The 23,633-nt window shown below is 45.2% G+C and overlaps 1 protein-coding gene across 5 annotated transcripts; it reads left to right on the top strand.

Moving 5' to 3' along the window:
- Positions 1-4,504: 4,504 nt before the first annotated feature.
- On the top strand, positions 4,505-16,809 carry ELP6 (elongator acetyltransferase complex subunit 6). 5 transcript variants are annotated; one of them, XR_004352325.1, is made up of 9 exons: positions 4,511-4,671; positions 6,334-6,412; positions 7,419-7,489; positions 10,346-10,464; positions 11,861-12,062; positions 13,638-13,784; positions 15,294-15,473; positions 15,731-15,807; positions 15,889-16,809. XR_004352325.1 is itself a non-coding variant. In XM_032650015.1 (8 exons), exons 2-8 carry the CDS (start codon positions 5,358-5,360, stop codon positions 15,420-15,422), a joined length of 750 nt encoding a protein of 249 aa, XP_032505906.1. In that variant the 5' UTR covers positions 4,527-4,671; positions 4,933-5,357; the 3' UTR covers positions 15,423-16,809. The 5 variants fall into 5 exon arrangements, 2 of the variants coding, with proteins under 2 accessions (XP_032505905.1, XP_032505906.1); XR_004352324.1 differs by having other exon boundaries at positions 4,505-4,671; positions 15,294-15,807; XR_004352323.1 differs by having other exon boundaries at positions 15,731-16,809.
- The last annotated feature ends 6,824 nt before the right edge of the window (positions 16,810-23,633 follow it).

Genomic DNA, 23,633 nt, shown 5'->3' on the forward strand with positions numbered 1-23,633 from the left:
GAAAAATTTCTATTTGCAATTGCATAAAATACATAGTAATAAATTAAACAAAAGTGCAAACCTTATACTCTGAAATCTGCAACACATTGTTGAAGGAAATGAAAGAAGATCTAAATAAATGTAAAAATATCCAATGTTCATGAATTGAAAAACTTAACATTGTTAAGATGGAAGTACTCTTCACATTCATCTACAGATTCAATATAATCCCTATCAGAATCCCAGGTGACAGGGACTCTTACCTCACATCATATACAAAAATTAACTCAAAATGGATCAATGACTTAACTGTAAGAGCTAAAACTACAGAATTCTTAGAAGACAACATAAGGGTAAATCTTCATGACCTTGGATTTGGCAATGGATTCTTAGAAAGACACCAAAAGCACAAGCAAACAAACAAAACAGTAAATAAATTGGACTTCATCAAAACTATTGGGTTGGCCAAAAAGTTACTTCTGTTTTTAAGTAAAAATAAAAGACATTTTTCATTTTCACCCAGGACTTTATTGAACAACGTTTTGTTCTACTACCTTCTGCCATTTTTCAGGCAACTTCATAATTCATCTTCCCAAAACTTTTTATCTTTTTAAGCAAAGGACTGTTCCAGGTGCCTTTTACAGTCTTCCAGGGAATTGAAATTTTTTCTATTAAGAGAATTTTATAAAGACAGAAATAAATGGAAACCCAAAGGTGCAATGTGTGGTGAATACGGCAGATGAATCAGAACTTCCCTGCCAAGCTGTAACAGTTTTTGCCTGGTCATCAGAGAAACATGCAGTCTTGCATTATCCTGATGGAAGATTATGCATTTTCTGTTGACTAATTCCGGATGCTGTTCATCAAGTGCTGCTTTCAGTTGGTCTAACTGGGAGCAATACTTGTTGGAATTAATCGTTTGGTTTTCTGGAAGGAGCTCATAATAGAGGACTCCCTTCCATCCCACCACATACACAGCATCACCTTCTTTGGATAAAGACCGACCTTTGGTGTAGTTGGTGGTGGTTCATTTTGCTTGCCCCCTGATCTCTTCCATTCCACACTATTGTACAGTATCCACTTTTCATCACCCATCACAATTTGTTTTAAAAATGGAACGTTTTTAAAGCAGAGAATTACGTGTGGAAATACGGTCAAGGTTTTTTTTTTTTTCACTTGACTTATGTGGAACCAAAACATCAAAGTGATGAACATAACCAAGCTGGTGCAAATGATTTTCAGCGCTTGACTTGGACATTTTGAGTATGTCGGCTATCTCCCACTTGGTGTAATGTTTTTTTGTGTGTGTGTGTGTGATACGCAGGCCTCTCACTGTTGTGGCCTCTCCCGTTGCGGAGCACAGGCTCCGGACACGCAGGCTCAGCAGCCATGGCTCACGGGCCCAGCCGCATCTGTGGTATGTGGGATCCTACCGGACCAGGGCACGAACCCGTGGCCCCTGCACCGGCAGGCGGACTCTCAACCACTGCACCACCAGGGAAGCCCCCGTGTGGTTTTGTTTTAAACGGTGTGAGTACAGTTTCCCTGTTGAAATTGACTGCTTGAAGGTCCGCCCTGTCTTGAATTCTTTTGATTACCTCCCCGAGGATCTTTCTTGGGGCAGGTGTCATATACAGCCCTGCAGGCTTTGTGAATATTAAGTGCCCATAAGCAGCGGGGTTAAAGTTGTTATGGGAAACCGCCACAAGGCAGCAGCATTTCCTCCTGCCCAACTCTGGTTACTAAGGTATGGGGGCCTTAGGGCTAGTCCTGTTCCTGGGTTGTGAATTAGAGTGGAATGTGCCAGAAGAAACACCCAAGAACTTGTGTTCCTTTTCTCATTCCCCCTTACCCTCCCACCCCCTCCCCAGACAAATCCCAACCTCTGTCAAACCGCTGTGCTGAGGGTGCTGTCGTATATAGGTGGGGCGCCTCTAAAGAAAGAAGCTGCGCGTAGGAACCCCACCACCAGGAGACGTGCAGACCGGGTGACATTTCAAAGTTCTTCCAGCCCAGAGGTCCATCATTCTTTGGGTGCACTAGGCTTGGTTGAGGTGTAGGAGGGCCCACCAGAATCCAGAGACTGTGGTCCATCCAGAGGGGACCTGTCACTACAAGTCCAACGGGGGCTGCTTTGCTACCACATCCTTCCCAGCTCCCTCAGCCCCAGGACAGTCCAGCCTTGTGACCCAAGTCTGTTCAAGCTTTAGGGATGTGACACCAGCCCCAGTCACCGAGCTCTGATTGGAATAGAATAGGAATTTCTTTCTTTTTTTTTTCTTTCTTTTTTTTTTTTAAATAATTTTTATTTTCTGTTGACATATAGTTGATTTACAATTATGTCATGTTGTTGTAGGTCTATGGCAATGTGATTCAGTTGTATATATTCATGTATCTGTTATATTTCGGATTCTCTTTTTATGTAGGTTATTATTGAGTGTTGAGTAGAGCTCCCTCTGGTGTACAGTAGGTCATCTTTGCTTATCTGTTTTGTATGTATTAGTGTGTATGTTAATCCTAACCTCCTTATTTAATCCTCTCACTGCGCTTTTTCCGTTTGGTAACCCTAAGTTTTTCTCCTTGTGTGATTCTGCTTCTGTTTTATAAATTAGTTCATTTGCATCAATTTTTCACTTCTACCTATAAGTGATATCATATGATATTTTTCTTTTTCTGATTTTACTTTGTATGGTCATCTCTATGTTTGTCTATGTTCCTACCAATGGCATTATTTCATTCTTTTTATGGCTGAGCAATAGGATTAAATTCTATGGTTCGCCATGTTAATATGTCTTAGTATATATAGGCTGGCCTAACTCACGTGTGGCTATATTATTGGTATGAAGCGGCACTCATTTTCTGGGAAAGGGGATATTTCGGTTTTGTCTTAGAAAATGTTCATGTTCTGTGGTCAACATTATGATGGAGTTGTGTAGTTTTGTCTTTATCCATCACAATGAGGCTGATGTTGTTTTGTGAAACTGTTCACACTCAACAGGAAAACATGGAGACCTATCTTTGAGTGTCAGGGCAGCCCCTGGATGCCCCTGCCTGCTTTCCTCTTTCTCACATAGCAGTAATCGTGAAACATCCACTCTTGGCTGGAGGATCTAAGTGATTTTGACACATAGAGACAGGAGCCTCCATTTCCAGCCTAGATGCAGAGCTTCAGATAAGTGACTACATTCCACATCTATCTATTTTTTTTAAAAATAAATTTATTTATTTATTTATTTATATTTTATTTTTGGCTGCATTGGGTCTTTGTTGCCATGCACAGGCTTCTCACTGCAGTGGTTTCTCTTGTTGTGGAGCATGGGCTCTAGGCACACAGGTTTCAGTAGTTTTGGTTCGCAGGCCCTAGAGCGCAGGCTCAGTAGTTGTGGTGCACCGTCTTAGTTGCTCCGAGGCATGTGGGACCTTCCTGAACCAGGGCTCGAACCCGTGTCCCCTGCATTGGAAGGCGGATTCTCAACCACTGCGCCACCAGGGAACGCCCACATCTATCTTATTCTTCTCATTTCCATGGAAACCCTGGGCTACTTTGCAGTACAGGCCACATTTTGACTTTTTCTTTAGACAGCTGTGCTCTGATGTGAACCCATCAAAACACTGCTTCATTTAAATTTCCCCTGAACCCAGATCCTCATCCAACTTTCTCCTGTGCTTGTTGATAGGCCCGTGGGCTCCACTTGTTTGCTATCTCCCTCACTGTAATGCTCAAATAAACTTGACTTCTTCAAATTACACGTTTATCCCTGGGGATGTGAGGTTGATTGGGCTAAAAGAAAACTATAGATGGTATACTAGATATAAATGGTATGGAAAAAAAATAAAAGCGGGGGAAAGGATAAGAGGTGCTGGGGAAGGGGCTGTTGCGATTTAAATAGGATGCTTACGAAACACCTCGGTGATAAAGTGACATCTGAGCAAAGATCTGAAAGAAGTGGGGGATTTTTTGAACGGTTGAGTATCTAGGAAAAGAGCAGTAGAGGAAGGGGAAACAGTTAGTGCAAAAGCCCCGGGGAAGAGCTTGCAGAGCGTGTTTCAACCACACTTAGTCAGTGACCCTACGTTGACAACCTCTTTAATTCCGAAACCTACCCCCACTCCATCGTTACTCCCTTATCCTGCTTTTTCATTTTTCCACAGAACGTTTCAATATATCATTCCGTGTTCATTATGTTTGTTTTCTGCTCTGCGCGAGGGAGGGCATCTTCGCCAGTCTGGGTCGCCGATACAGCTCGAGCTTCTAGCAGTGTTGGGCACGCCGCAGGAGCTCGACAGGCCGTACTGTCCGGAGGCCCCGGGCCGGGGAGAGAGAGCAGTCAAGGTAAGGAGGAAGAGACCGGTCTCCTGGGGCCTCGGTGGGGGGAAGCCCCTGCTGAGGACCCGCAAGTAATGAGCCCCACCTCCTAGCGCCCCGGTCCCCCGGCCGGATGCGCATCCCCGCGCGTGCGCTGGGTGCGGCCCGGGTCAAGGCGCCCGCCTGATTGGCTGCGGCCGGCGCCTAGAAGCGGCGTTGCGCGTGCGCGCTCCTTCCGCGCGGTCTTGTGGCATGGGTTTTGCTCTTCAGCTTCCGCTGTCTCCGCGGCAGCCCCATCTTCCTGTCTAGGGTGTTCGTTCCCGTTGCTCGGAATGTTCCCGGAACTCAATAACCTTCTCAACACCACCCCTGACCAGGCGGAGCAGGTAAGAGATTGCACGGTCGGGAAGCGGGCGCGTCCTGGGAGCGTGGCGGAAGACCGTACGGGAAGCGCACGCGGACCCGTGAGAAATAACGCGACGTCCGGGGACCCCGGGGCGCCTGGGAGTTGTAGTCCAAAGAGGGCCCGCCCGGGGCTGGCCTGGACATTTGGGCTTGTGGGAGGTGGGCATCTGGCGCCTTCTCAAAGGTCGTGCGTGCCCTTGAAAGTCCATAGGAAGCATGTCCGACGTTTGGATTGGCTTAAGTTCACAGACATGTACCGGACGAGCCCTGTGCGTGTTCAGTGTGGTGGGAGTTCCGGCGCCCCAAAAGAGGCTGCCTGAGAGGAGAAGAGAGGAGAGTTCGACTCTCCACCCATCACGTGGGACCAGCTTCTTAACCACCCTGAGCCTCCCTCTGGCTCGGGAGCGCTCGGCAGGTCGCAGTGAATGCTGCTGCTCCTCCTCTTCCTCCTCGTGTTCTCGAATAGTGCTCTTTGAAGCTGCTCTCAGCCAACGTTGGATTGTAGGAGTCCACCTTTGGCACCACAGGCTCGCTACTCTTGTTTTCTTCTCCCTCCTTCTCACACTCTAGGGCATTTCGAAAATTTCCACGCTTTCGCCCAAGGGTTACCTCCCCTAGGAATATACCTGACTTATTTCATAGCTGTTGTCTTTCTGAAGACAATGAAATGGTAAGCTCTTCCAGAAAGACAAGACACCAAGTGTGTAAAGCCTTTTTATGACTCCCTAATGCCTGGCAAATAGTATTCAGTGGATACTTGTGCATCTTAATTGCCCAGCAGTTCTTCTCTGCCCAAGCCTCCAGATGGCGCTGGTTACCTTGCCAGTTACTACTAGCACCTCCAAAGTCCAAGCCCAGGGCCACAGGGAATGGAGGATAGAAGTGGGCGCCAGGAAATGGACAGATGGCGCTTAGGGTTAACCCTCAAGTTCTGCTAGTGTGATCTTTCATAGTTTATAAGTAAAAAAAAATCACAACAGCACAGAGGACGACCTTCCCTGCCACTGAGAAGGAGCTAGGGGTGGCTGGAGCAGGGCAGCCAGGCCCTGCAGAGACCATTGTTAGAGGTCTTTCCCAGGGCTCTCCACGATCAGAGCTCTGCCTGAACGCAGTTTCCAGGGCCTTTGGGAGGAGGACTTTGATACTGGAAGTCTCTGTCAACAGCTGCTTCTTCACTCTCCACTACTTAGGGGACAGAATTGGAAGCAGGATTAGAAATAGGGAGGAGCTGGATCAGATGACTTTTTAGAAGACCCCTTAAAATCTTGGCAGGTCAGTGATTTTTGTTGGATTCCATGATGAAAGCTTCCTTTGTTCAGGATTTAATTCCCTCCAAGACTGTTGAGGAAAAGAAGGGATTTTGTTCTTTATTGCCTTGGGAATTATGAGGTGAGATATGCTTGCCATAATGAGTGACTTAATACCAATCATTTTAATTATTGATTTTTCCATAATTTTGACTTATTTTCTTCTTTTTGTGGTTAAATACACAACACACACACACAACACACACACACACACACCACACGCAGAGTCTCCAGGTGTAGAAATTTAGGGGTGGACACACCGACTAGATTTTGACACTCAGCTGACCTCTTTCCTGGGAGTCTAATTCATCTTTTTGTGTTCTTCTTAACTTTTAGGGGAAACTGACTCTACTCTGTGATGCCAAGACAGATGGCAGTTTCCTTGTGCACCACTTTCTTTCCTTCTATCTCAAAGGTATGGACTGTAGAAAAAGAAAACCCAAGGCAAAAAAAAAAAAAGCCTGATTCAGGAAGCAATAGGGAATCGTATTAACTAGCGAGGGCTTTGGTGTTCGGGCAGCCAGATGTCTGTTTATCAGGTAACTGATTACTGGAACCATCTGTTCCATCTCCCTACTCTGCCAGAGAGTGGCATGTGCTCCCTGTATCCAGTCCCGCCTTCCACTTCTCCACATCTCGTGCATAGGCACTGCCTCCCTGAGGTCCTTGTGTGGCCTTCTCATTTAGTTGCTCCTTGGTCCTTGTCTATTTTGAAGTCTCTAGGCACTTGACCCATTAACACTTTGCCCTGGCAGTAGATGCTTCCTAAAGAACACAGGGAAGAAAACAGCATGGCCACTGCAATTCACCCACAGAAATTGATTAGAAGAAGAAAACAGCCAAATGAAAAAAAGACTTATTGATTCTCCTTGAGTCCCCACTGAGCCAGGCCAGGAAACACGGTAGACCTTTGGCAATCTTAATTGTAATAATTTACAGCTTTGAAAGTTATCTTCCTTTCCAGATGATGTTATTGTCAGCATATAAAGACCAAGAGAATCTACAGATAAATTATTAGAATTAATTATGTTCATAAGGTAGCTAGAGCTTCTTTGTGCTCCTCTTTGTCTCCTCTTGGGTATAAGACTAGTTTAAAAAATCCATTGTATTTCTGTACACCAACAAGCAATTAGAAAAATATAATTTTTTAAAAACCACTATTTATTTTCAGTGGAACAAATTGAGATTCCTAGTAATACCTCTCACAGAGGAAGTACATCTCAGAATCAATGAAATAAGGTATAATTATTAAATACGAAAAAAAGTACATCTTAGACTCAAATTGGGTATGTTCAGGTTTGCAAGGCCTCGGTTCTCTAGATCCTGCCTCATTGCTTTTGTTTCCAGAGGTATGACGTATACGAGACTGATTGTAAGTAGAGACTTTATTAAAAATCAGTTTATTTTATTTTATTTTCCAGCTAATTGTAAAGTCTGCTTTGTGGCACTCATCCAGTCCTTCAGTCACTACAATATCGTGGGACAGAAGCTGGTAAATATTTTAGAACTCCGTGATGGGATCCCTGAGTGAGTGTGTGTGCCAGGCATGTGTGAGTATGCTGGGCTTCCCTGTTTGAGTTGTGGAGGCTGGGCTTCCCTGTTTGGGTTGTGGAGAATTTAGCAAGGGAGGGACTAAGGAAATCATGGAATCCTGAACCCCTTCTCTGAAGGGCTAAGGCAGCATCTCTACGTGTTTTGTTAATTTATAAAGTTTGTAGAACCAGATCTGGTGTGTGTTTTTTAAAAATATTTATTTATTTATTTGGTTGCACTGGGTCTTAGTTTCGGCAGGCGGGCTCCTTAGTTGTGGCATGTGAACTCTTAGTTGCGGCAAGCATGTGGAATCTAGTTCCCTGACCAGGGATCGAACCCGGGCCCCCTGCATTGGGAGCACGGAGTTTTATCCACTGCCCCACGAGGCAAGTCCCAGATCTGTTGTTAATTAATCAAACCCTTCTCTGTTGAGTCTGGACCAGTTAAGGTTTTCTCCTTCTCAGTGTGAGCTTTAATCTTGTTCCTAGTGAGTGAGAGATCACAGCTTGGTCTGCTGCCAAGTTGAGTGCCTCCCACTGTGTCTCCCTAAGTCTAGGGCTTAGGACCCAAATGTGGGGAGAGGCAGGCGCTTTTATCATGTGCCCCTTACCTCATCTTGGTTGCGGCATCTCATTAGATGCAGCCAAGCAAGAATAAGATGGCCCAGAGGCTGATGAACCTCCTGGCCTGGCTTGGCCCATTACTTGTGACCTGTGACCTGGTGAATTTACTGGGTTGTTATTGTAGTGTGTTATTTTTGTTTGTTTTTTTAAAGTCCTGCTAGGATTTTTTTTTTTAATTTAACTTATTTTTTGGCTGCGTTGGGTTTTTGTTGCTGTGCATGGGCTTTCTCTAGTTGCGGCGAGCAAGTGCTACTCTTCGTTGCAGCGCGCGGGCTTCTCATTGTGGTGGCTTCTTTCTGTTGCAGAGCATGGGCTCTAGGTGCGCGGGTTTCAGTAGTTGTGGCACGCAGGCTCAGTAGTTGTGGTGCACGGGCTTAGTTGCTCTGCGGCACGTGGGATCTTCCCGGACCAGGGCTCTAACCTGTGTCCCCTGCATTGGCAGGCAGATTCTTAACCACTGCACCACCAGGGAAGTCCCTTGTAGTGTGTTTTTGCTGTTTGTTTTGATTAGGTCAGCCTCAGAGAGGGAGAGAACCAGGCCACCCATCAGCAGTGATCTTTGAAGTGTCCGTCATACTATTGGGCCACATCACTGCCTCTTCTCTGATGGGGAGAAAACAATGAGAGAGTGAGAGATGGGTAAGCTCTTTCTCATCCTTTGCAGGGAAGGGAGAAGTTCCTGTGTCAGAGGTCAGATCATGAGCTCAGGTAGCACTGTCATGTCACGAACATGTATTGCATTCCAGGTCTGTGAGGCATGTCTGTGGCCCTAACATCAGTTTTTATAGATGAGAAAGTTGTGTATTCTCATATCCAGTTTGGCTGCTTTTTCTGTTACCTTGGAATCATCAACACGGCAGGAATGACATGCACAGCGCTGGGTGTGCAAAGTACTAGAGCGTGAGCTTCAATCCTCTTGGTGTATTATTGTTCTTACATCAGGCGAATGGTAATGAGTGAGAGCAAAGGTGATGATCTCTCTGCCAGGGTGGCTACAGTTGCTGATGGTGTTACATATAGTGAACTCTGGTGTATGAATGAGTGATTGAGGCCTGGTCTAGGGGCATGATGAGTCTGAGGAGTTCCATGTCACCTGTTTCTGCACAGACAGAACGATGGGTTGCACATTTAGATGGTGTCACCATCTCTGGGTGTTTGTTGAAATGCACATTCTTGGGCCCTGCCCCCAAGGCTTCTGGTTCTGGAGATCTGGAGTGGGGCTCAGGGGTCTGCATTTTAATCAGGTATCTCAAGAGATTCTTAATTGCGTGTTTCATGAAGACCTATATTTAAGAAGTGCTGGTCTAGAGCAGGGGTTGACCAACCACAGCCTGCACCCCCTGTTTTTTGTAGATAAAGTTTTATTAGAACACAGCCAGCCCCATTTGATCGTAAATGATCTATGGCTGCTCTTGCTCTACGAGGGCAGAGTTGAGTAGTTTCAGCAGAGAATGTCATCCTGCCACCGTCTTTACTGTTATTATTTACTTACTGTATTTTATTTTTGAATATTTGAATTTTATTTATTTTTTATACAGCAGGTTCTTACTAGTTATCTTTTTTTTTTTTTTTTAGCAGTACACGGGCCTCTCACTGTTGTGGCCTCTCCCATTGTGGAGCACAGGCTCCGGACGCGCAGGCTCAGCGGCCATGGCTCACGGGCCTAGCCGCTCCACGGCATGTGGGATCCTCCTGGATCGGGGCACAAACCCGTGTCCCCTGCATCGGCAGGCGGACTCCCAACCACTGCGCCACCAGGGAAGCCCAAGTTATCTATTTTATACATATTAGTGTATACGTGTCAATTCCAATCTTCCAATTCATCCCACCACCACCACCCCACTTACTGTTTTTAAAATTTTGTAACTACATGCCCTTAAAAAAGAAACTTTATATTACTATTATAAATTAAAAACCAGTACTGGGTAATCATAAAAATAAATATATAAGCAAAAGAAAGTATATTAAAAAAAATGTGACAGGTAAATGTAAATGCACATCTGAAAGCAGAACGGGGATTGTGTGTTGGGAACACCCAGGGGATGCAAGACATGGGCTCCTCCGGAGGGTGGACAGGCACACGTCTGCAGGGTTCAGAACGTGTCTGGAGCCCTCTCATGAGCTGGAGTCTAGCCTCTCTGATGGGTCCCGTGCAAGGTGCAGGAACTCATTCCCCTCTCCATCGGGTGTAGGGTGTCAGCCTGACCACAGCGCGGGAATGCGGGCAGCTCGTGTTCCTCGAGGGTCTCAAGTCTGCAGTGGACGTCTTCTTTCGGCCTCAGGAGGAGCCACACCCCCTGCAGTTCCTCAGGTCAGTCAGCCCACGACCCAGCCCAGAGCACACCTGGCAGTAGGCCCAGCCCAGGGTTGCTGTGTGATTCCTTCTCCTCAGTGTATGGGAGGGCAGAGCTGGCTTTAGGAGTCAGATACCTCCCTGGTGTCACAGCATTATCGGAAGGTCCTTGGCTCTGACCGTGTGCCAGAGGGTGCGTGGCTGTCCCTGAAGCGATAGAAAGCATTATTTGCTGGACATATGGCAGAGCAGTGTGCTTTGCTGGTTTTTCCAACCCTGGCTCAGAGCCCTAGCACACACCTCTGTTCTGTTATTGGCTTGATACGGGGTCAGCAAACTACGGGCCATGGTCCAGCTACCTGGTTTGGTAAATAAAGTTTTGTTGGAATAGCCACACTTGTTTGTTCGCGTATTGTCCCTGGCTGTCTGGCGCTACAGCAGCAGAGGTGAGAGTTGAGACAGGAACCGTATGACCCACAAGCCTAAAATAGTTACTGTTGGCCCTTTAAGAAAAAGTTTGTTGCCTGCAGGTTGGTGTTCCTGCTTCTTGTCTTTCATGAGCATCAGTCACAGACGTAGCAGATGCCGCACCTGGCTGCTGTGCTTCCTCCACCCCAGGGAGTCTGTACGGGACCTCTTCCCGCTCTGCCCTCCCTCAGACTCAGCCTTACACAGTGGCCAGGCTCAGTGTGGAGTCAGAAGGCCACGTGTCCTGACTCTGTGTGTGTGGCCTGGGGCACAGCCCTTCGCATCTCTGAACCTGGGTGTCTTTGTCTGAATGCGTGGGCCTGGTTTACACCTGAGCCCAGGTTATAGGGCACTGTTGTCCCTGCTGTCAGTGGGGCTCAGCCCTGGAGTGTGGGGCAGTGGGGCTAGTGCCTGGGCCCCGGGCCCCGAGCTATTGCTGGGAGACAACTGCTGTAGTCACTGGGGAGATGGAGGTAGCAGGGCCATGTGTGTCAGAAACAGGTCGGACCTGGTACGCACACGAGCACACCGGTAGCCCTTAGACTGCTGCCCTAACCCCCAGGACACCTGAACCGTTGCTTAACTTTCATACCCAATTGTGACCTCCTGGGAAGGCCTCTCCTGCCCAGTCTCAATGAGTCTTTCAGATGCCTTATGTTCTTGGATTGAGAGGCTGTATGAGCCTCGGGGGCTGTTTATTTCTGTGTCCGCCAGTTTTTAGCACAGTGCTTTGTACCTAGTAGGCCTCAGGGAATATTTGAACTAAAGTAAATGTACTCACGTGTGCACGCGTGCCTTTTCTTTCCAGCCAGATCCTGAGCCCCTTGGTGCCAAGGACTGGAATCCAGTTCCTTCCCTCCCCCAACCCTTTCCTGGGGTGCTGCGCAGTCTCATAAACACTTGTGGAGCACATGAACTCTCTGGTAACTTTTGCCCTGTGTCCCAGGGAGGCCAACTCTGGGAACCTGCAGCCGCTGTATGAGTTTGTACAGGAGGCCCTGAAGCCCATGGACAGTGGGGAGGCTGCCTGGAGGTGCCCGGTGCTGCTGGTGGACGACCTCAGTGTGCTGCTAAGCCTGGGCGTGGGGGCAGTGGCGGTGCTGGACTTCATCCACTACTGCAGAGCCACCGTGTGCCGGGAATGGAAGGTAATCTCGGGCCTGCTCCCTGTGCTCCTGCCTGTGACCCGTACGGGCCGACAGGCCCAGGCCTCACTTGTGTGCAGTGATCTTTTCTGTTTAATTGCTTGGGGCTTTGGCTTTACCCTGGCAGGCCCAGGAACCTTTCAGTCAACGCACCTTGCTCTCCACTACCTGCCATTGATGAAAAATAAGGCCCTGAAAACTAAAAGGGTGCCCGGCACTGTCTTTAACGGGGCTGGTCATTTGCGGTACTGAGGCTGTCCCCGCTCTGCCACGCGCTGTCATATCGCTCTGAGTGTGTTTTGAAGGTTGGCTGAGATAATGGGTGTAAAACTGCTTTAAAAATTGTGAGGTGAAAAAAAAAAAATTGTGAGGTGAAGGGACCTCCCTGGCGGTCCAGTGGTTAAAACTCTGTGCTTCCACTGCAGGGGCACGGGTTCGATCCCTGGTCGGGGAACTAAGATCCTGCATGCTGCAAGGTGCAGCCAAAAAAACCCCCAAAAAACCAATATGAAAATTGTGAGGTGCAATACAGGGATAGGGTGTAACCTTCATTGTCAAGTGGTGAGGCAAAAATAGAAATTCTGCCATACTAGAGATTTTAACAAAATAGGAACAGCTGTGGTGCCCATCTCCCAGGAACCAGACTTCAAGAGTTAAGTGAGGGGAAACTTGTAGCACTGCAGCTCAGCGTGTGGCCCACAGGGCCAGGCTGGGTGCAGAGCAGTGGGGAGGGGGTAAATGGGTTGGCCAGGGGTGTGTGGATCCAGCAGTGCATGTTGCTCACCTCCTGCGTGTAAGGTCCTGCCTGGAAGCTGGGGTCAGGGAACCTTCTGAGGCCGTCCTGGCTACAGTCACAGGGCCAAGTGCCAGGGTGATGGGGAGAGAAGGGAAGGAGGAGGAAATGTATGGGGCTTGGAGGACACAGTTCACTGGGGCTTGTGGAGAGAGTGAAGCAGTCAGAGTCAGCTGCTGCAGCTCAGCCTGCTCTGTGGCCCACTACCAACCTCTTTTTGTAAAAATACTTCTTTTAGTTGAAAAAGTAAAACTTGGGAATAGTTCAGTAAAGAAAAAAAGAAGATATAAACAGTATAAAGGCTATTTTAGCCAAAAGTAACTGTCTCTTTTCCTCCGTTGTATATCCTTCCAGAGAGTCTATGCAGTCATGAACACGTTTGTATGTACACTTGTTTCCCTGCATTTTTCTTCACATTATTGGTAACCTACCATTCACATGGTTTGGCACTTCTTTCCCTTTACTAACACACAGTATGTTTTGCTCTCCATTGCCCCAAAACAGAACACACAGATCTGCTTTATTCTTTTTAACAGTTGGACACTATTCCTTGCTTGTGGATGAATTGAGCTGGAAGTACAGGTTGGATGTGCTGGTGAGACTATCCAGCAGATGATTGCAGTTATGGTCCTGGAGTCCAGGCACGGGTGCTTCCCACAAAGCGGATGCTACAGCTGGGAGGCTGATCTGTGAGAGGGATGCAGGGCAGTGGAGGCTCTGAGAGCCCAGCACACCCTGGTCCTGGCGTCCCTTCCCATCGGTCTCCATCATGGTCTCTGTTGCAGGGAAATGTAGTGGCCCTTGTGCATGACAGTGGAGATGCCGAGGACGAGGAGAATGACATCCTGCTGAATGGCCTTGGTCACCAGAGCCACCTGATACTGCGGGCTGAAGGCCTGGCCACCGGCTTCTGCAAGGACGTGCATGGGCAGGTGCGCAGGGACTGGGGCTCACTGGGAGCTGCTCGCTTCCCGAGTCTAGGCTGCCCGTGGGATAGTGTCTGGCTGTGGGGTGGTCTGGTTGGGGTGTGCCCTCAGGTGGAAGGGAAGCCTCAGAAGCATGTGAATGCAGGTCAGAGTCCGCCCCAGGTGGTGCTTGGCCCCGTGCACCAAGGCAGGTTTTCCATGGTAGTCCATTTGCAGCCAAAGGGGAGCTCCTAAAGAGAAGATGGCTGTCTACAGGGGAAGGCTGTAAACAGCGGAATTCCTCTGCAGGACCACAGCAGGCTTTGTATATTCAGGCCAACACCGTTCCTTTTAAAATAGAGACTTGGGACTTCCCTGGTGGCGCAGTGGTTAAGAATCTGCCTGCCAGTGCAGGGGACATGGGTTTGAGCCCTGGTCCGGGAAGATTCCACAGGCCGCGGAGCAACTAAGCCCTTGTGCCACAACTACTGAGCCTGTGCTCTATAGAGCCCACGAGCCACAACTACTGAGCCCATGTGCCAGAACCACTGAAGCCTGTGCACCTAGAGCCTGTGCTCCGCAATAAGAGAAGCCACCGCAATGAGAAGCCCGCGCACCGCAACTAGAGTAGCCCTGCTCGCTGCAACTAGAGAAAGCCTGCATGCAACAATGAAGACCCAACGCAGCCAAAAAAAATTTTTTTTAATAAAAATATAATAAAATAGAGACTTGGGGAGGCCATTCCGCTGGCTGGCGTTGCTGCCCCCACTGCTGCCTCTGCCTGGGATGTTTGGAGTACTTAGGTGGAAGCTGAGTCCTGCCCTGGGAGGGAGGTCAGGTTCTCCCCATGCCCAGGGGCTGCCGTGGTTCTCTGCCTTCTGAAACTTCTCTTTTGGTATCACCCCAAAGCCTTTACCACCTCTTCCAGGTTAACTTCATGTTGACCACTTTTGACCCTTTAAGGGTGGGTGGGCGTTTTGGCCCAGAGTCGTTCAGAGTCGGGTGTCAAAAACAAAGCACAGGCCCAGAGATGCTGTGCTGGTGGTGCGCCCCCGGCATAGCCTGAGGAGAAGCTTCCGCCGGCAGCTTATGGCTCTGAAGCCAGTCAGCCCCCCAGAGCTTTCTAGTCACTAGAGACAAATGTCCAGTCTTCCTGAGCCTCGGAATTGAGTGTACACATTCTGTTGTGTTGATTTTCAAAATTCATCTAGCCAAAAAGTACAAAACCGTGCACATAGAAAAGACCAAAGGGAAATGCACAAAAATATTTTAATGGTTCCTCTCTGGATGGGTTTTTTTCTACCTTTTACTTTTCTTTGTCTCTCATGTTTTCTGTAATGAGCAAATATTACTATTGTAATGGAGGGGAAACATTTATTTTTAGGTGTCTGGTAATAAGCTTTGTTTTGGAAGTCGGTCCCATTACTGCATGGTGCATGACCTCAGTTGAAGGTCACGGATGAGGCAGGAAGGGTTCACAATGGAGCAGGTATTTGAGGATGCCTTTCCTCTTTCACTCTTCTCTTTGTCACTTAGCTGAGGATCCTGTGGAGGAGACCATCAGAGCCCACAGCCCAGCGAGATCGGAGCCTCACTTACCAGTACAAGATACAGGACAAGAATGTGTCCTTTTTTGCCAAAGGAATGTCTCCTGCTGTTCTGTGACCTGATTTAGGGGCAGCTGAAGCTACCTTGGACTATTTTTAGTTGTGAAAGGTAAAGCAACTGAGCAGAAATGGATCTTTACACCTTTGTTGTGGACTGGCAGTTCCACTGTGACCCAGGGATGGTGGAATGGTGCTGTGATGGTTTGCCTTTGTTCCCCCGGGCCCTGTTTAGAAAACACATGAAGAAGCTGCAGCCCTGCCTCAGCTGAGATGCTGCATGTTGAACTGGGTGAAATGGGTCCTGGAGCCTTCCTCGTAAACACGCTTTAGCCCCAACTGCCCATTTTTGGTTGTGGTGCCTTTCAGAGCCAGGATGGGTGTGGAGGCAGTCCTGGATGGCAGGTGTCCAAAGTGACAACCAGGATATTCGTGGCTGGCACAAAGTGAGTTCCCACCTCATGATTTCCTGTGGATTGTCTCATTTAATTTTCACCTTCATCCTGAAAAAGTATTTTCTTCTTCAGTCCAGTCAGGAAATAGGCTTCGAGAGGTTTGGAAGCACGCTCAAAGCTGTAGAGCCTGCTGCCAGTAACGGAGGCCTGACTGAAGTCCACGCTTGCTGACTGACCCTCATGGAAACCAGAGGCAGGCTCCTGCCCAGTTCACAAGTTGGCTCTCCTTGTTTCTGTTGTAGCTGAGCACCTGGCCCATATGCTAAGGAGACCAAGCCATCGCGGGCCCGGCACCCTGGCCTTGGCCACACAAGGCCCCATGTAGGGCACAGGTGTGCATGGCCTTGGTGAGGGGGGGGGAAGGAATGTTCTTGCTGCCAGGTAGGCTAGGACCTTGGGGAAGAGCCAGTGCCTCCCTCACCTGTGAAGACTGAAGGCGGTGAGCTCTTCCCCAGCATCCGGTAGATGCCACTTGCCACACTCAGCCCTTCAGTCAAGGTCACCTCTGAGTATTCTCTTAGAATGGGTACATTTTATTGTATGTACATTATACCACAAAGAATCTGATTTTAAAAATAAATAAAATGGGAAAATAACACTGCTTTGCAGGGACTAAGGAAGTTTCATATCCATTGTTTAATTTTAACTTTTTTAAAACGTTTTTTAGTCTTTGCAAAAGGGAACAATTTATCACCCCGCTCCTCAAGTCATACTAACTATTGTGTTAGTTTTCCCATTGAAACAGTAGCTGCTTTTCTTCTCAAAATACTGCAGACTTGATAGAATATTTTAAAATTGAGTGTAACTTAAAAGAAAGTAGTCATGAAAGAATCCAGTGATTCTTTTATTAATACGTTGGTATTTATACAGCTTCCCATGAGCTGCAGTTCTGAATGGGTAAGGCACCACAAAACATTTTTTGCATGATATGCTATTATATTTCTTCACTTGATTTATAAATGTTTTCATTAAATTTTTAATGTTTAATGGCTACTTGGCATTTTTTGGTGTCATTATATTCTAATTTGCTGAGGTATTCTCTGGGCATGTCGGGTTCTGATTTTTATAATTATAAATTATGCTGTTATGAATTTTACATCTATACCTGTTTGGGGATGGGGGTAAGTATTTGTTTCTTTAGAACATTCATTCATTCAACAAATACTGAGCACCTTCTGAGAGTATGACAGTGACAAAATAGGTCCCTGCCCTTGAAGAGTGGATGTTCTAGTAGAGGAGACAGAGACAGTCAACAGAATTGAGAATTAAGAGACATAGAGTTAGACCATGATAAGTGCTCTAGATAAAGCAGGGAGGAGGCCTGCAACGGGTGAGGAATGATAACATTTTTAGAGCCTACTCCCTGAAGTGGAATTTCTGAATGAAAGCATGGACTGACCCTCCCATGTCATCAAGTTGTTCTTCAGGATGATGGCGCCAGTTAACAGTGCTCTATAAGTTTCTTCCACCAACATTGAGTTAATGACTAGGATATGATTTTCTCTGTTTTCCCATATGTATAGAGTCCATTCCTCACCCTTAATTATTTATCAGTTAAAATCTGGTGTCAACCTTATTTTTTATTCTTTGAAATATTCTGTTTTATTTTATTTATTTTATTTGTTTTTAAATGACTTTTTGGCTGTGTTGGGTCTTCATTGCTGCACGGAGGCTTTCTCTAGTTGCGACGAGCGGGGGCTACTCTTCGCTGCGGTACGTGGGCTTCTCATTGCGGTGGCTTCTCTTTGTTACGGAGCATGGTCTCTAGGTGCGTGGGCTTCAGTAGTTGCGGCACGTGGGCTCAGTAGTTGTGGCTCTCGGGCTCTAGAGCGCAGGCTCAGTAGTTATGGCGCACGGGCTTAGTTGCTCCGTGGCATGTGGGATCTTCCCGGACCAGGGCTTGAACCTGTGTCCCCTGCATTGGCAGGCAGATTCTTAACAACTGTGCCACCAGGGAAGTTCTTCTTTGTAATATTTTGGAAAGTAAGATTTTATCATTGTATTTGTTAGTGTATATTTTTCTACATTCTGGTTTTTAAAAACTAACCTTCAGAAACATTTTTTAAATATTTGGATATATTCAGATATATTCATTAATTCAAGAAATATTTGTAGAACACCTATTTTATATAAGGGGTTATTAAGATAAAGACATCTGCTACACTCTAATGGGCATAGAAAATAGGAACTTAATGTGATGCAGTGGAGAAGGTGATGAGGGCCATAAAAATAATTCAAGTTGGAGGTCCAGTGGTTAAGACTCAGTGCTTTCACTGCAGGGGGTGGAGATTCGATCCCTGGTCAGGGAACTAAGATTCCGCATGGTGTGGCAAAAAAAAAAAAAAATTTCGGGGAGGTACTGGTGGTGAGATGAATTGAGAGATTGGGATTGACATATATACACCAATATGTATAAAATAGATAACAAATAAGAACCTGCTGTATAAAAAAATAAAATTCAAAAACAATTTCAAGTAATGGGGGGGCTGATAGGTTGATGGTCATAGGAAAGAGGGAAAGAGTGATTATTTCCCCTCACTTTTTTTTTTGAATTGAGGGAGCTGAGAGTTGGGGAAGAATTTATGGAGGCTGTACTATTTGAACAGGATCTTGGAATGTTCTATTTTGTCTCTGATGGTATCTTAGTTCTTCAGGATTCAGAAATGTATATTTCTTACTCAGTGGAATGAAGGTGCTATTCTTTGTTGGTTTTTTTTTCCAACTTTAAAATAATTTTTAAAATATGCCTAAAATTTTGACTTGTTTAGAATTTGTTACAGTATTATAATTTGTTTCCATGCTGATAACTAAATAGCCAACAGTATTTACTAAAAAGTAATGTTCTTTTCTCTTTATGTAGTTCTGATTTATTTATGTGTAAAGTTCGTAAAATGAACCCTCTGAAGTTTGTCTTTAGTAGTTATTGAAAGGTTAGTGTATGTCTGTATCAAGAGTCTTCATTAAAAGGATATTGTGCCCACTTATTTATCCAGATGAAATTCACCACCTCTTATCAAGGTCTAAAATATTCTTCAGGACTTTTCTCTCTCATTTTTTTTCTTCTCTCTCATTTTAAAAATTGTGTTATTTAAATAAATAATTCTATTTAAAAAATAATGAGGAAATTAAGGTGGTACCCTCTTATTAAATGCTTTTTGATATTGGAAAAGTATCTGATTTTGTTGATCTTTCCTTGGTGCCTTTGATAGAGCGGTGCAGTTGACTTTTTTAAATTTATAACTTATCATACAGTTTTTCTAAACTACTACTTCTAATAATTTTTTTGAGATTCTTGAATTTTTTCTTTTTTTCCTTTTTGTGGGTATTGTTAACATCTGCAAATAATGATACCAACCTCACTTAATTTTACCTTAAATAACTTGAATCAGCATTTCAAAATTTGTTAAATAAGAGTGGTGTGAAGGTATTTGTTGTCTAATTTTCTGTTTTTAAGGGAATAGAAAGCATTTTATATAGTAATAGTTTTTTTTTTTTTTTTTTTGCAGTACGCAGGCCTCTCACTGCCGTGGCCTCTCCTGCTGCGGAGCACAGGCTCCGGACGCGCAGGCTCGGCGGCCATGGCCCACGGGCCCAGCCGCTCCGCGGCATGTGGGATCCTCCCAGACCGGGGCACAAACACGTGTCCCCTGCATCGGCAGGCGTACTCCCAACCACTGTGCCACCAGGGAATCCCTATATAGTAATTCTTAATTTTAAAAAATATATATTATCAGGTCAGTTTAAAAAATAACCTTGGAAAGGTAAAGAAGGAAGAAATGTTCCTCATCAATTTCCTGTCCCCCTTTGTTTAACCAGTAATCGTTGTATTCTGTAGACTTTCTCAGCCTCATTGAGGTAAGGCACTGTTTTTCCTGTGAATGTGGTGAGCATGGTAACACTTCTGTCTCTGTTGTATAAGCCTTGAATTCCTCTTATGGTCTTATCTTACTGGTATTTGTTATATTTTCTATAACCTGCTGTTTGCTATAACCTTGATAAGATTTTAAAATATTTACTATTGAGATTTATTTCTTGTGATATTATACCTTTTATATTTGTGAATGAAGATGACCTATAATTTTTTGTTTACCTGTGTTAGTCTGCTCAGGTTTGAGCATTAGAGCAATATATGCCTCATAAGCCATGTTGAGGAACTTGCTGCCTTTTATATCCTTTGTAATTCTTAGTGCTTTTTATTCCAACTTAGGTCTTGCATTGGTCAAGGTCAGGTAACTTTTTGGAGGTAATTTACAGTTTTTTCTTTGTTATTGATTTTTATCATTACTTTTTTTGTTGTATCAGTTTTAGTACTATTTATTTCTGAAATAGTTATCCATTCTTTGTTCTTCTGAAAAAGTATTTGTAAACCAGATATACAATAAGAGACTTGTATCCAGAATATATAAAGAACTCTTACAATTCAATAAGACGACAAATGATCCAGTTAAAAGATGGATAAAAGATTTGAATAGACATCTCACTAAAGCAGGGATAGGAATGGCCAACATGCACATAAAAAGATGCTCAACATCATTAGCCATTAGGGGAATACAAATTGAAACCACCATAAGGACTTCCTTGGTGGCACACTGGTTAAGAATCCGCCTGCAAGTGCAGGGGACACGGGTTCGAGCCCTGGTCCAGAAAGATCCCACATGCTGTGCAGCAACTAAGCCCGTGTGCCACAACTACTGAAGGCTGCATGTCTAGGGCCCGTGCTCCACAACAAGAGAAGCCACCACAGTGAGAAATGAGAGGCCCATGCACCGCAACAAAGAGTAGCCCCCACTCGCCGCAACCAGAGAAAGCCCGCGTGAAGCAGTGAAGACCCAACGGAGCCAAAATTAAATAAATAAATAAATATTTAAAAAAATCACCATGAGATACCACTACATAAGCACTAAAATGGGTATATAAAAAAAAACAGGGGTCTTCCCTGGTGGCAAAGTGGTCAAGAATCCGTCTGCCAGTGCAGGGGACATGGGTGCGATCCCTGGTCCAGGAAGATCCCACATGCCATGGAGCAACTAAGCCTGTGCGTACAACTACTGAGCCTGCGCTCTGGAGCCTGCGAGCCACAACTACTGAAGCCCGTGTGCCTAGAGCCTGTGCTCTGCAACAAGAGAAGCCTGCACACCGCAACGAAGAGTAGCCCACCACCCCCCCGTCTCAACTAGAGAAAGCCCGCGCACAGCAACGAAGACCCAACGCAGCCAAAAATAAATAAATAAATAAATGTATTTTAAAAAACAAATAAAAACCTGACAATTACGAGTGTTAGCAAGGATAAGGAGAAATTGGAACCCTCATACAATGCAGGTGGGAACGTTAAGTGGTGCAGCCGCTTTGGAAAACAGTTTGGCAGTTTCTTGAAAATGTTAAATGTAGATTTACTATGTGACCCAGCCATTCTCTTCCTAAGTATTTACCCAAGAGAAATGAATACATACATCCACATAAAAACTCATTTTTTAAAAATTTTATTTTATTTATTTTTTATACAGCAGGTTGTTATTAGTTATCAATTTTATACATATTAGTGTATACATGTCAATCCCAATCTCCCAATTCATCCCACCACCACCACCGCCACCGTTTCCCCCCTTGGTGTCCATACGTTTGTTCTCTACATCTGTGTCTCTATTTCTGCCCTGCAAACCGGTTCATCTGTACCATTTTTCTAGGTTCCACATATATGCGTTAATATACGATATTTGTTTTTCTCTTTCTGATTTACTTCGCTCTGTATGACAGTCTCTAGATCCATCCACGTCTCTACAAATGACCCAATTTTGTTCCTTTTAATAGCTGAGTAATATTCCATTGTATATATGTACCACATTGTCTTTATCCATTCCTCTGTCATTGGGCATTTAGGTTGCTTCCATGACCCAGCTATTGTAAATAGTGCTGCAGTGAACATTGGGGTGCATGTGTCTTATTTTATTTAATTAATTAATTTATTAATTTATTTATTTATGGTTGTGTTGACTCTTTGTTGCTGCATGTGGGCTTTCTCTAGTTGCAGCGAACGAGGGCTACTCTTCGTTGCTGTGTGCAGGCTTCTCATTGTGGTGGCTTCTCTTGTTGTGGAGCAGGGGCTCTAGGCATGCGGGCTTCAGTAGTTGTGGCACACAGGCTCAGTAGTTGTGGCTCTCGGGCTCTAGAGTGCAGGCTCAGTAGTTGTGGCACACAGGCTTAGTTGCTCCGCAGCATGTGGGATCTTCCCAGACCAGGGCTCGAACCCATGTCCCCTCCATTGGCAGGCGGATTCTTAACCACTGCACCACCAGGGAAGTCCCTACATGTGTCTTTTTGAATTTTGGTATTCTCTGGGTATATGCCCAGTAGTGGGATTGCTGGGTCATATGGTAATTCTATTTTTAGTCTTTTAAGGAACCTCCATACTGTTCTCCATAGTGGCTATATCAACTTACATTTCCACCAACAGTGCAAGAGGGTTCCCTTTTCTCCATACTCTCTCCAGCATTTGTTGTTTGTAGATTTTCTGATGATGTCCATTCTAACTGGTGTGAGTTTATAGTTTTATTATAGTTTTGATTTGCATTTCTCTAATAATTAGTGATGTTGAGCAGCTTTCCATGTGCTTCTTGGCCATCTGTATGTCTTCTTTGGAGAAATGTCTGTTTAGGTATTCTGCCCATTTTTGGATTGGATTTTTTTTTTAAATATTGAGCTGCATAAGCTGTTTATATATTTTGGAGATTAATCCTTTGTCCATTGATTCGTTTGCAATATTTTCTCCCATTCTGAATGTTGTCTTTTCAACTGGTTTGTGGTTTCCTTTGCTGTGCAAAAGCTTTTAAGTTTCATTAGGTCACATTTGTTTACTTTTATTTTTATTTCCATTACTCTAGGACGTAGATCAAAAAAAATCTTGCTGTGATTTATGTCAAAGAGTATTCTTCCTATGTTTTCCTCTAAGAGTTTTATAGTGTCTGGTCTTATATTTAGGTTTCTAATCCATTTTGAATTTATTTTGGTGTGTAGTGTTAGGGAGTGTTCTAATTTCATTCTTTTACATGTAGCTGTCCAGTTTTCCCAGCACCACTTATTGAAGAGACTGTCTTTTCTCCATTGTATATCCTTACCTCCTTTGTCATAGACTAGTTGACCATAGGTGCGTGGGTTTATCTCTGGGCTTTCTATCGTGTTCCATTGACCTATATTTCTGTTTTTGTGTCAGTACCATACTGTCTTGATTACTGTAGCTTTCTAGTATAGTGTGAAGTCAGGGAGTCTGATTCCTCCAGGTCTGTTTTTTTCCATCAAGATTGCTTTGGCTATCTGGGGTCTTTTGTGTCTCCATACAAATTTTAAGATTTTTGTTCTAGTTCTGTAAAAAATGCCACTGGTAATTTGATAGGGATTGCATTGAATCTGCAATTGCTTTAGGTAGTAAAGTCATTTTCACAGTATTGATTCTTCCAATCCAAGAACATGGTATATCTCCCCATTAGTTTGTATCATCTTTTTTTTTTTTGGCGCCGGGTACGTGGGCCTCTCACTGTTGTGGCCTCTCCCATCGCAGAGCACAGGCTTCAGACGCACAGGCTCAGCGGCCATGGCTCACGGGCCCAGCTGCTCCACGGCATGTGGGATCTTCCCGGACCAGGGCACAAACCTGCGTCCCCTGTATTGGCAGGCGGACTCTCAACCACTGCGCCACCAGGGAAGCCCAGTTTGTATCATCTTTGATTTCTTTTATCAGTGTCTTATAGTTTTCTGAGTACAGGTCTTTTACCTCCTTAGGTAGGTTTATTCCTAGGTATTTTATTCTTTTTGTGTAATGGTGA

Source organism: Phocoena sinus, chromosome 11 (assembly GCF_008692025.1).
Source record: "Phocoena sinus isolate mPhoSin1 chromosome 11, mPhoSin1.pri, whole genome shotgun sequence".
Classification (NCBI taxonomy): domain Eukaryota; kingdom Metazoa; phylum Chordata; class Mammalia; order Artiodactyla; family Phocoenidae; genus Phocoena; species Phocoena sinus.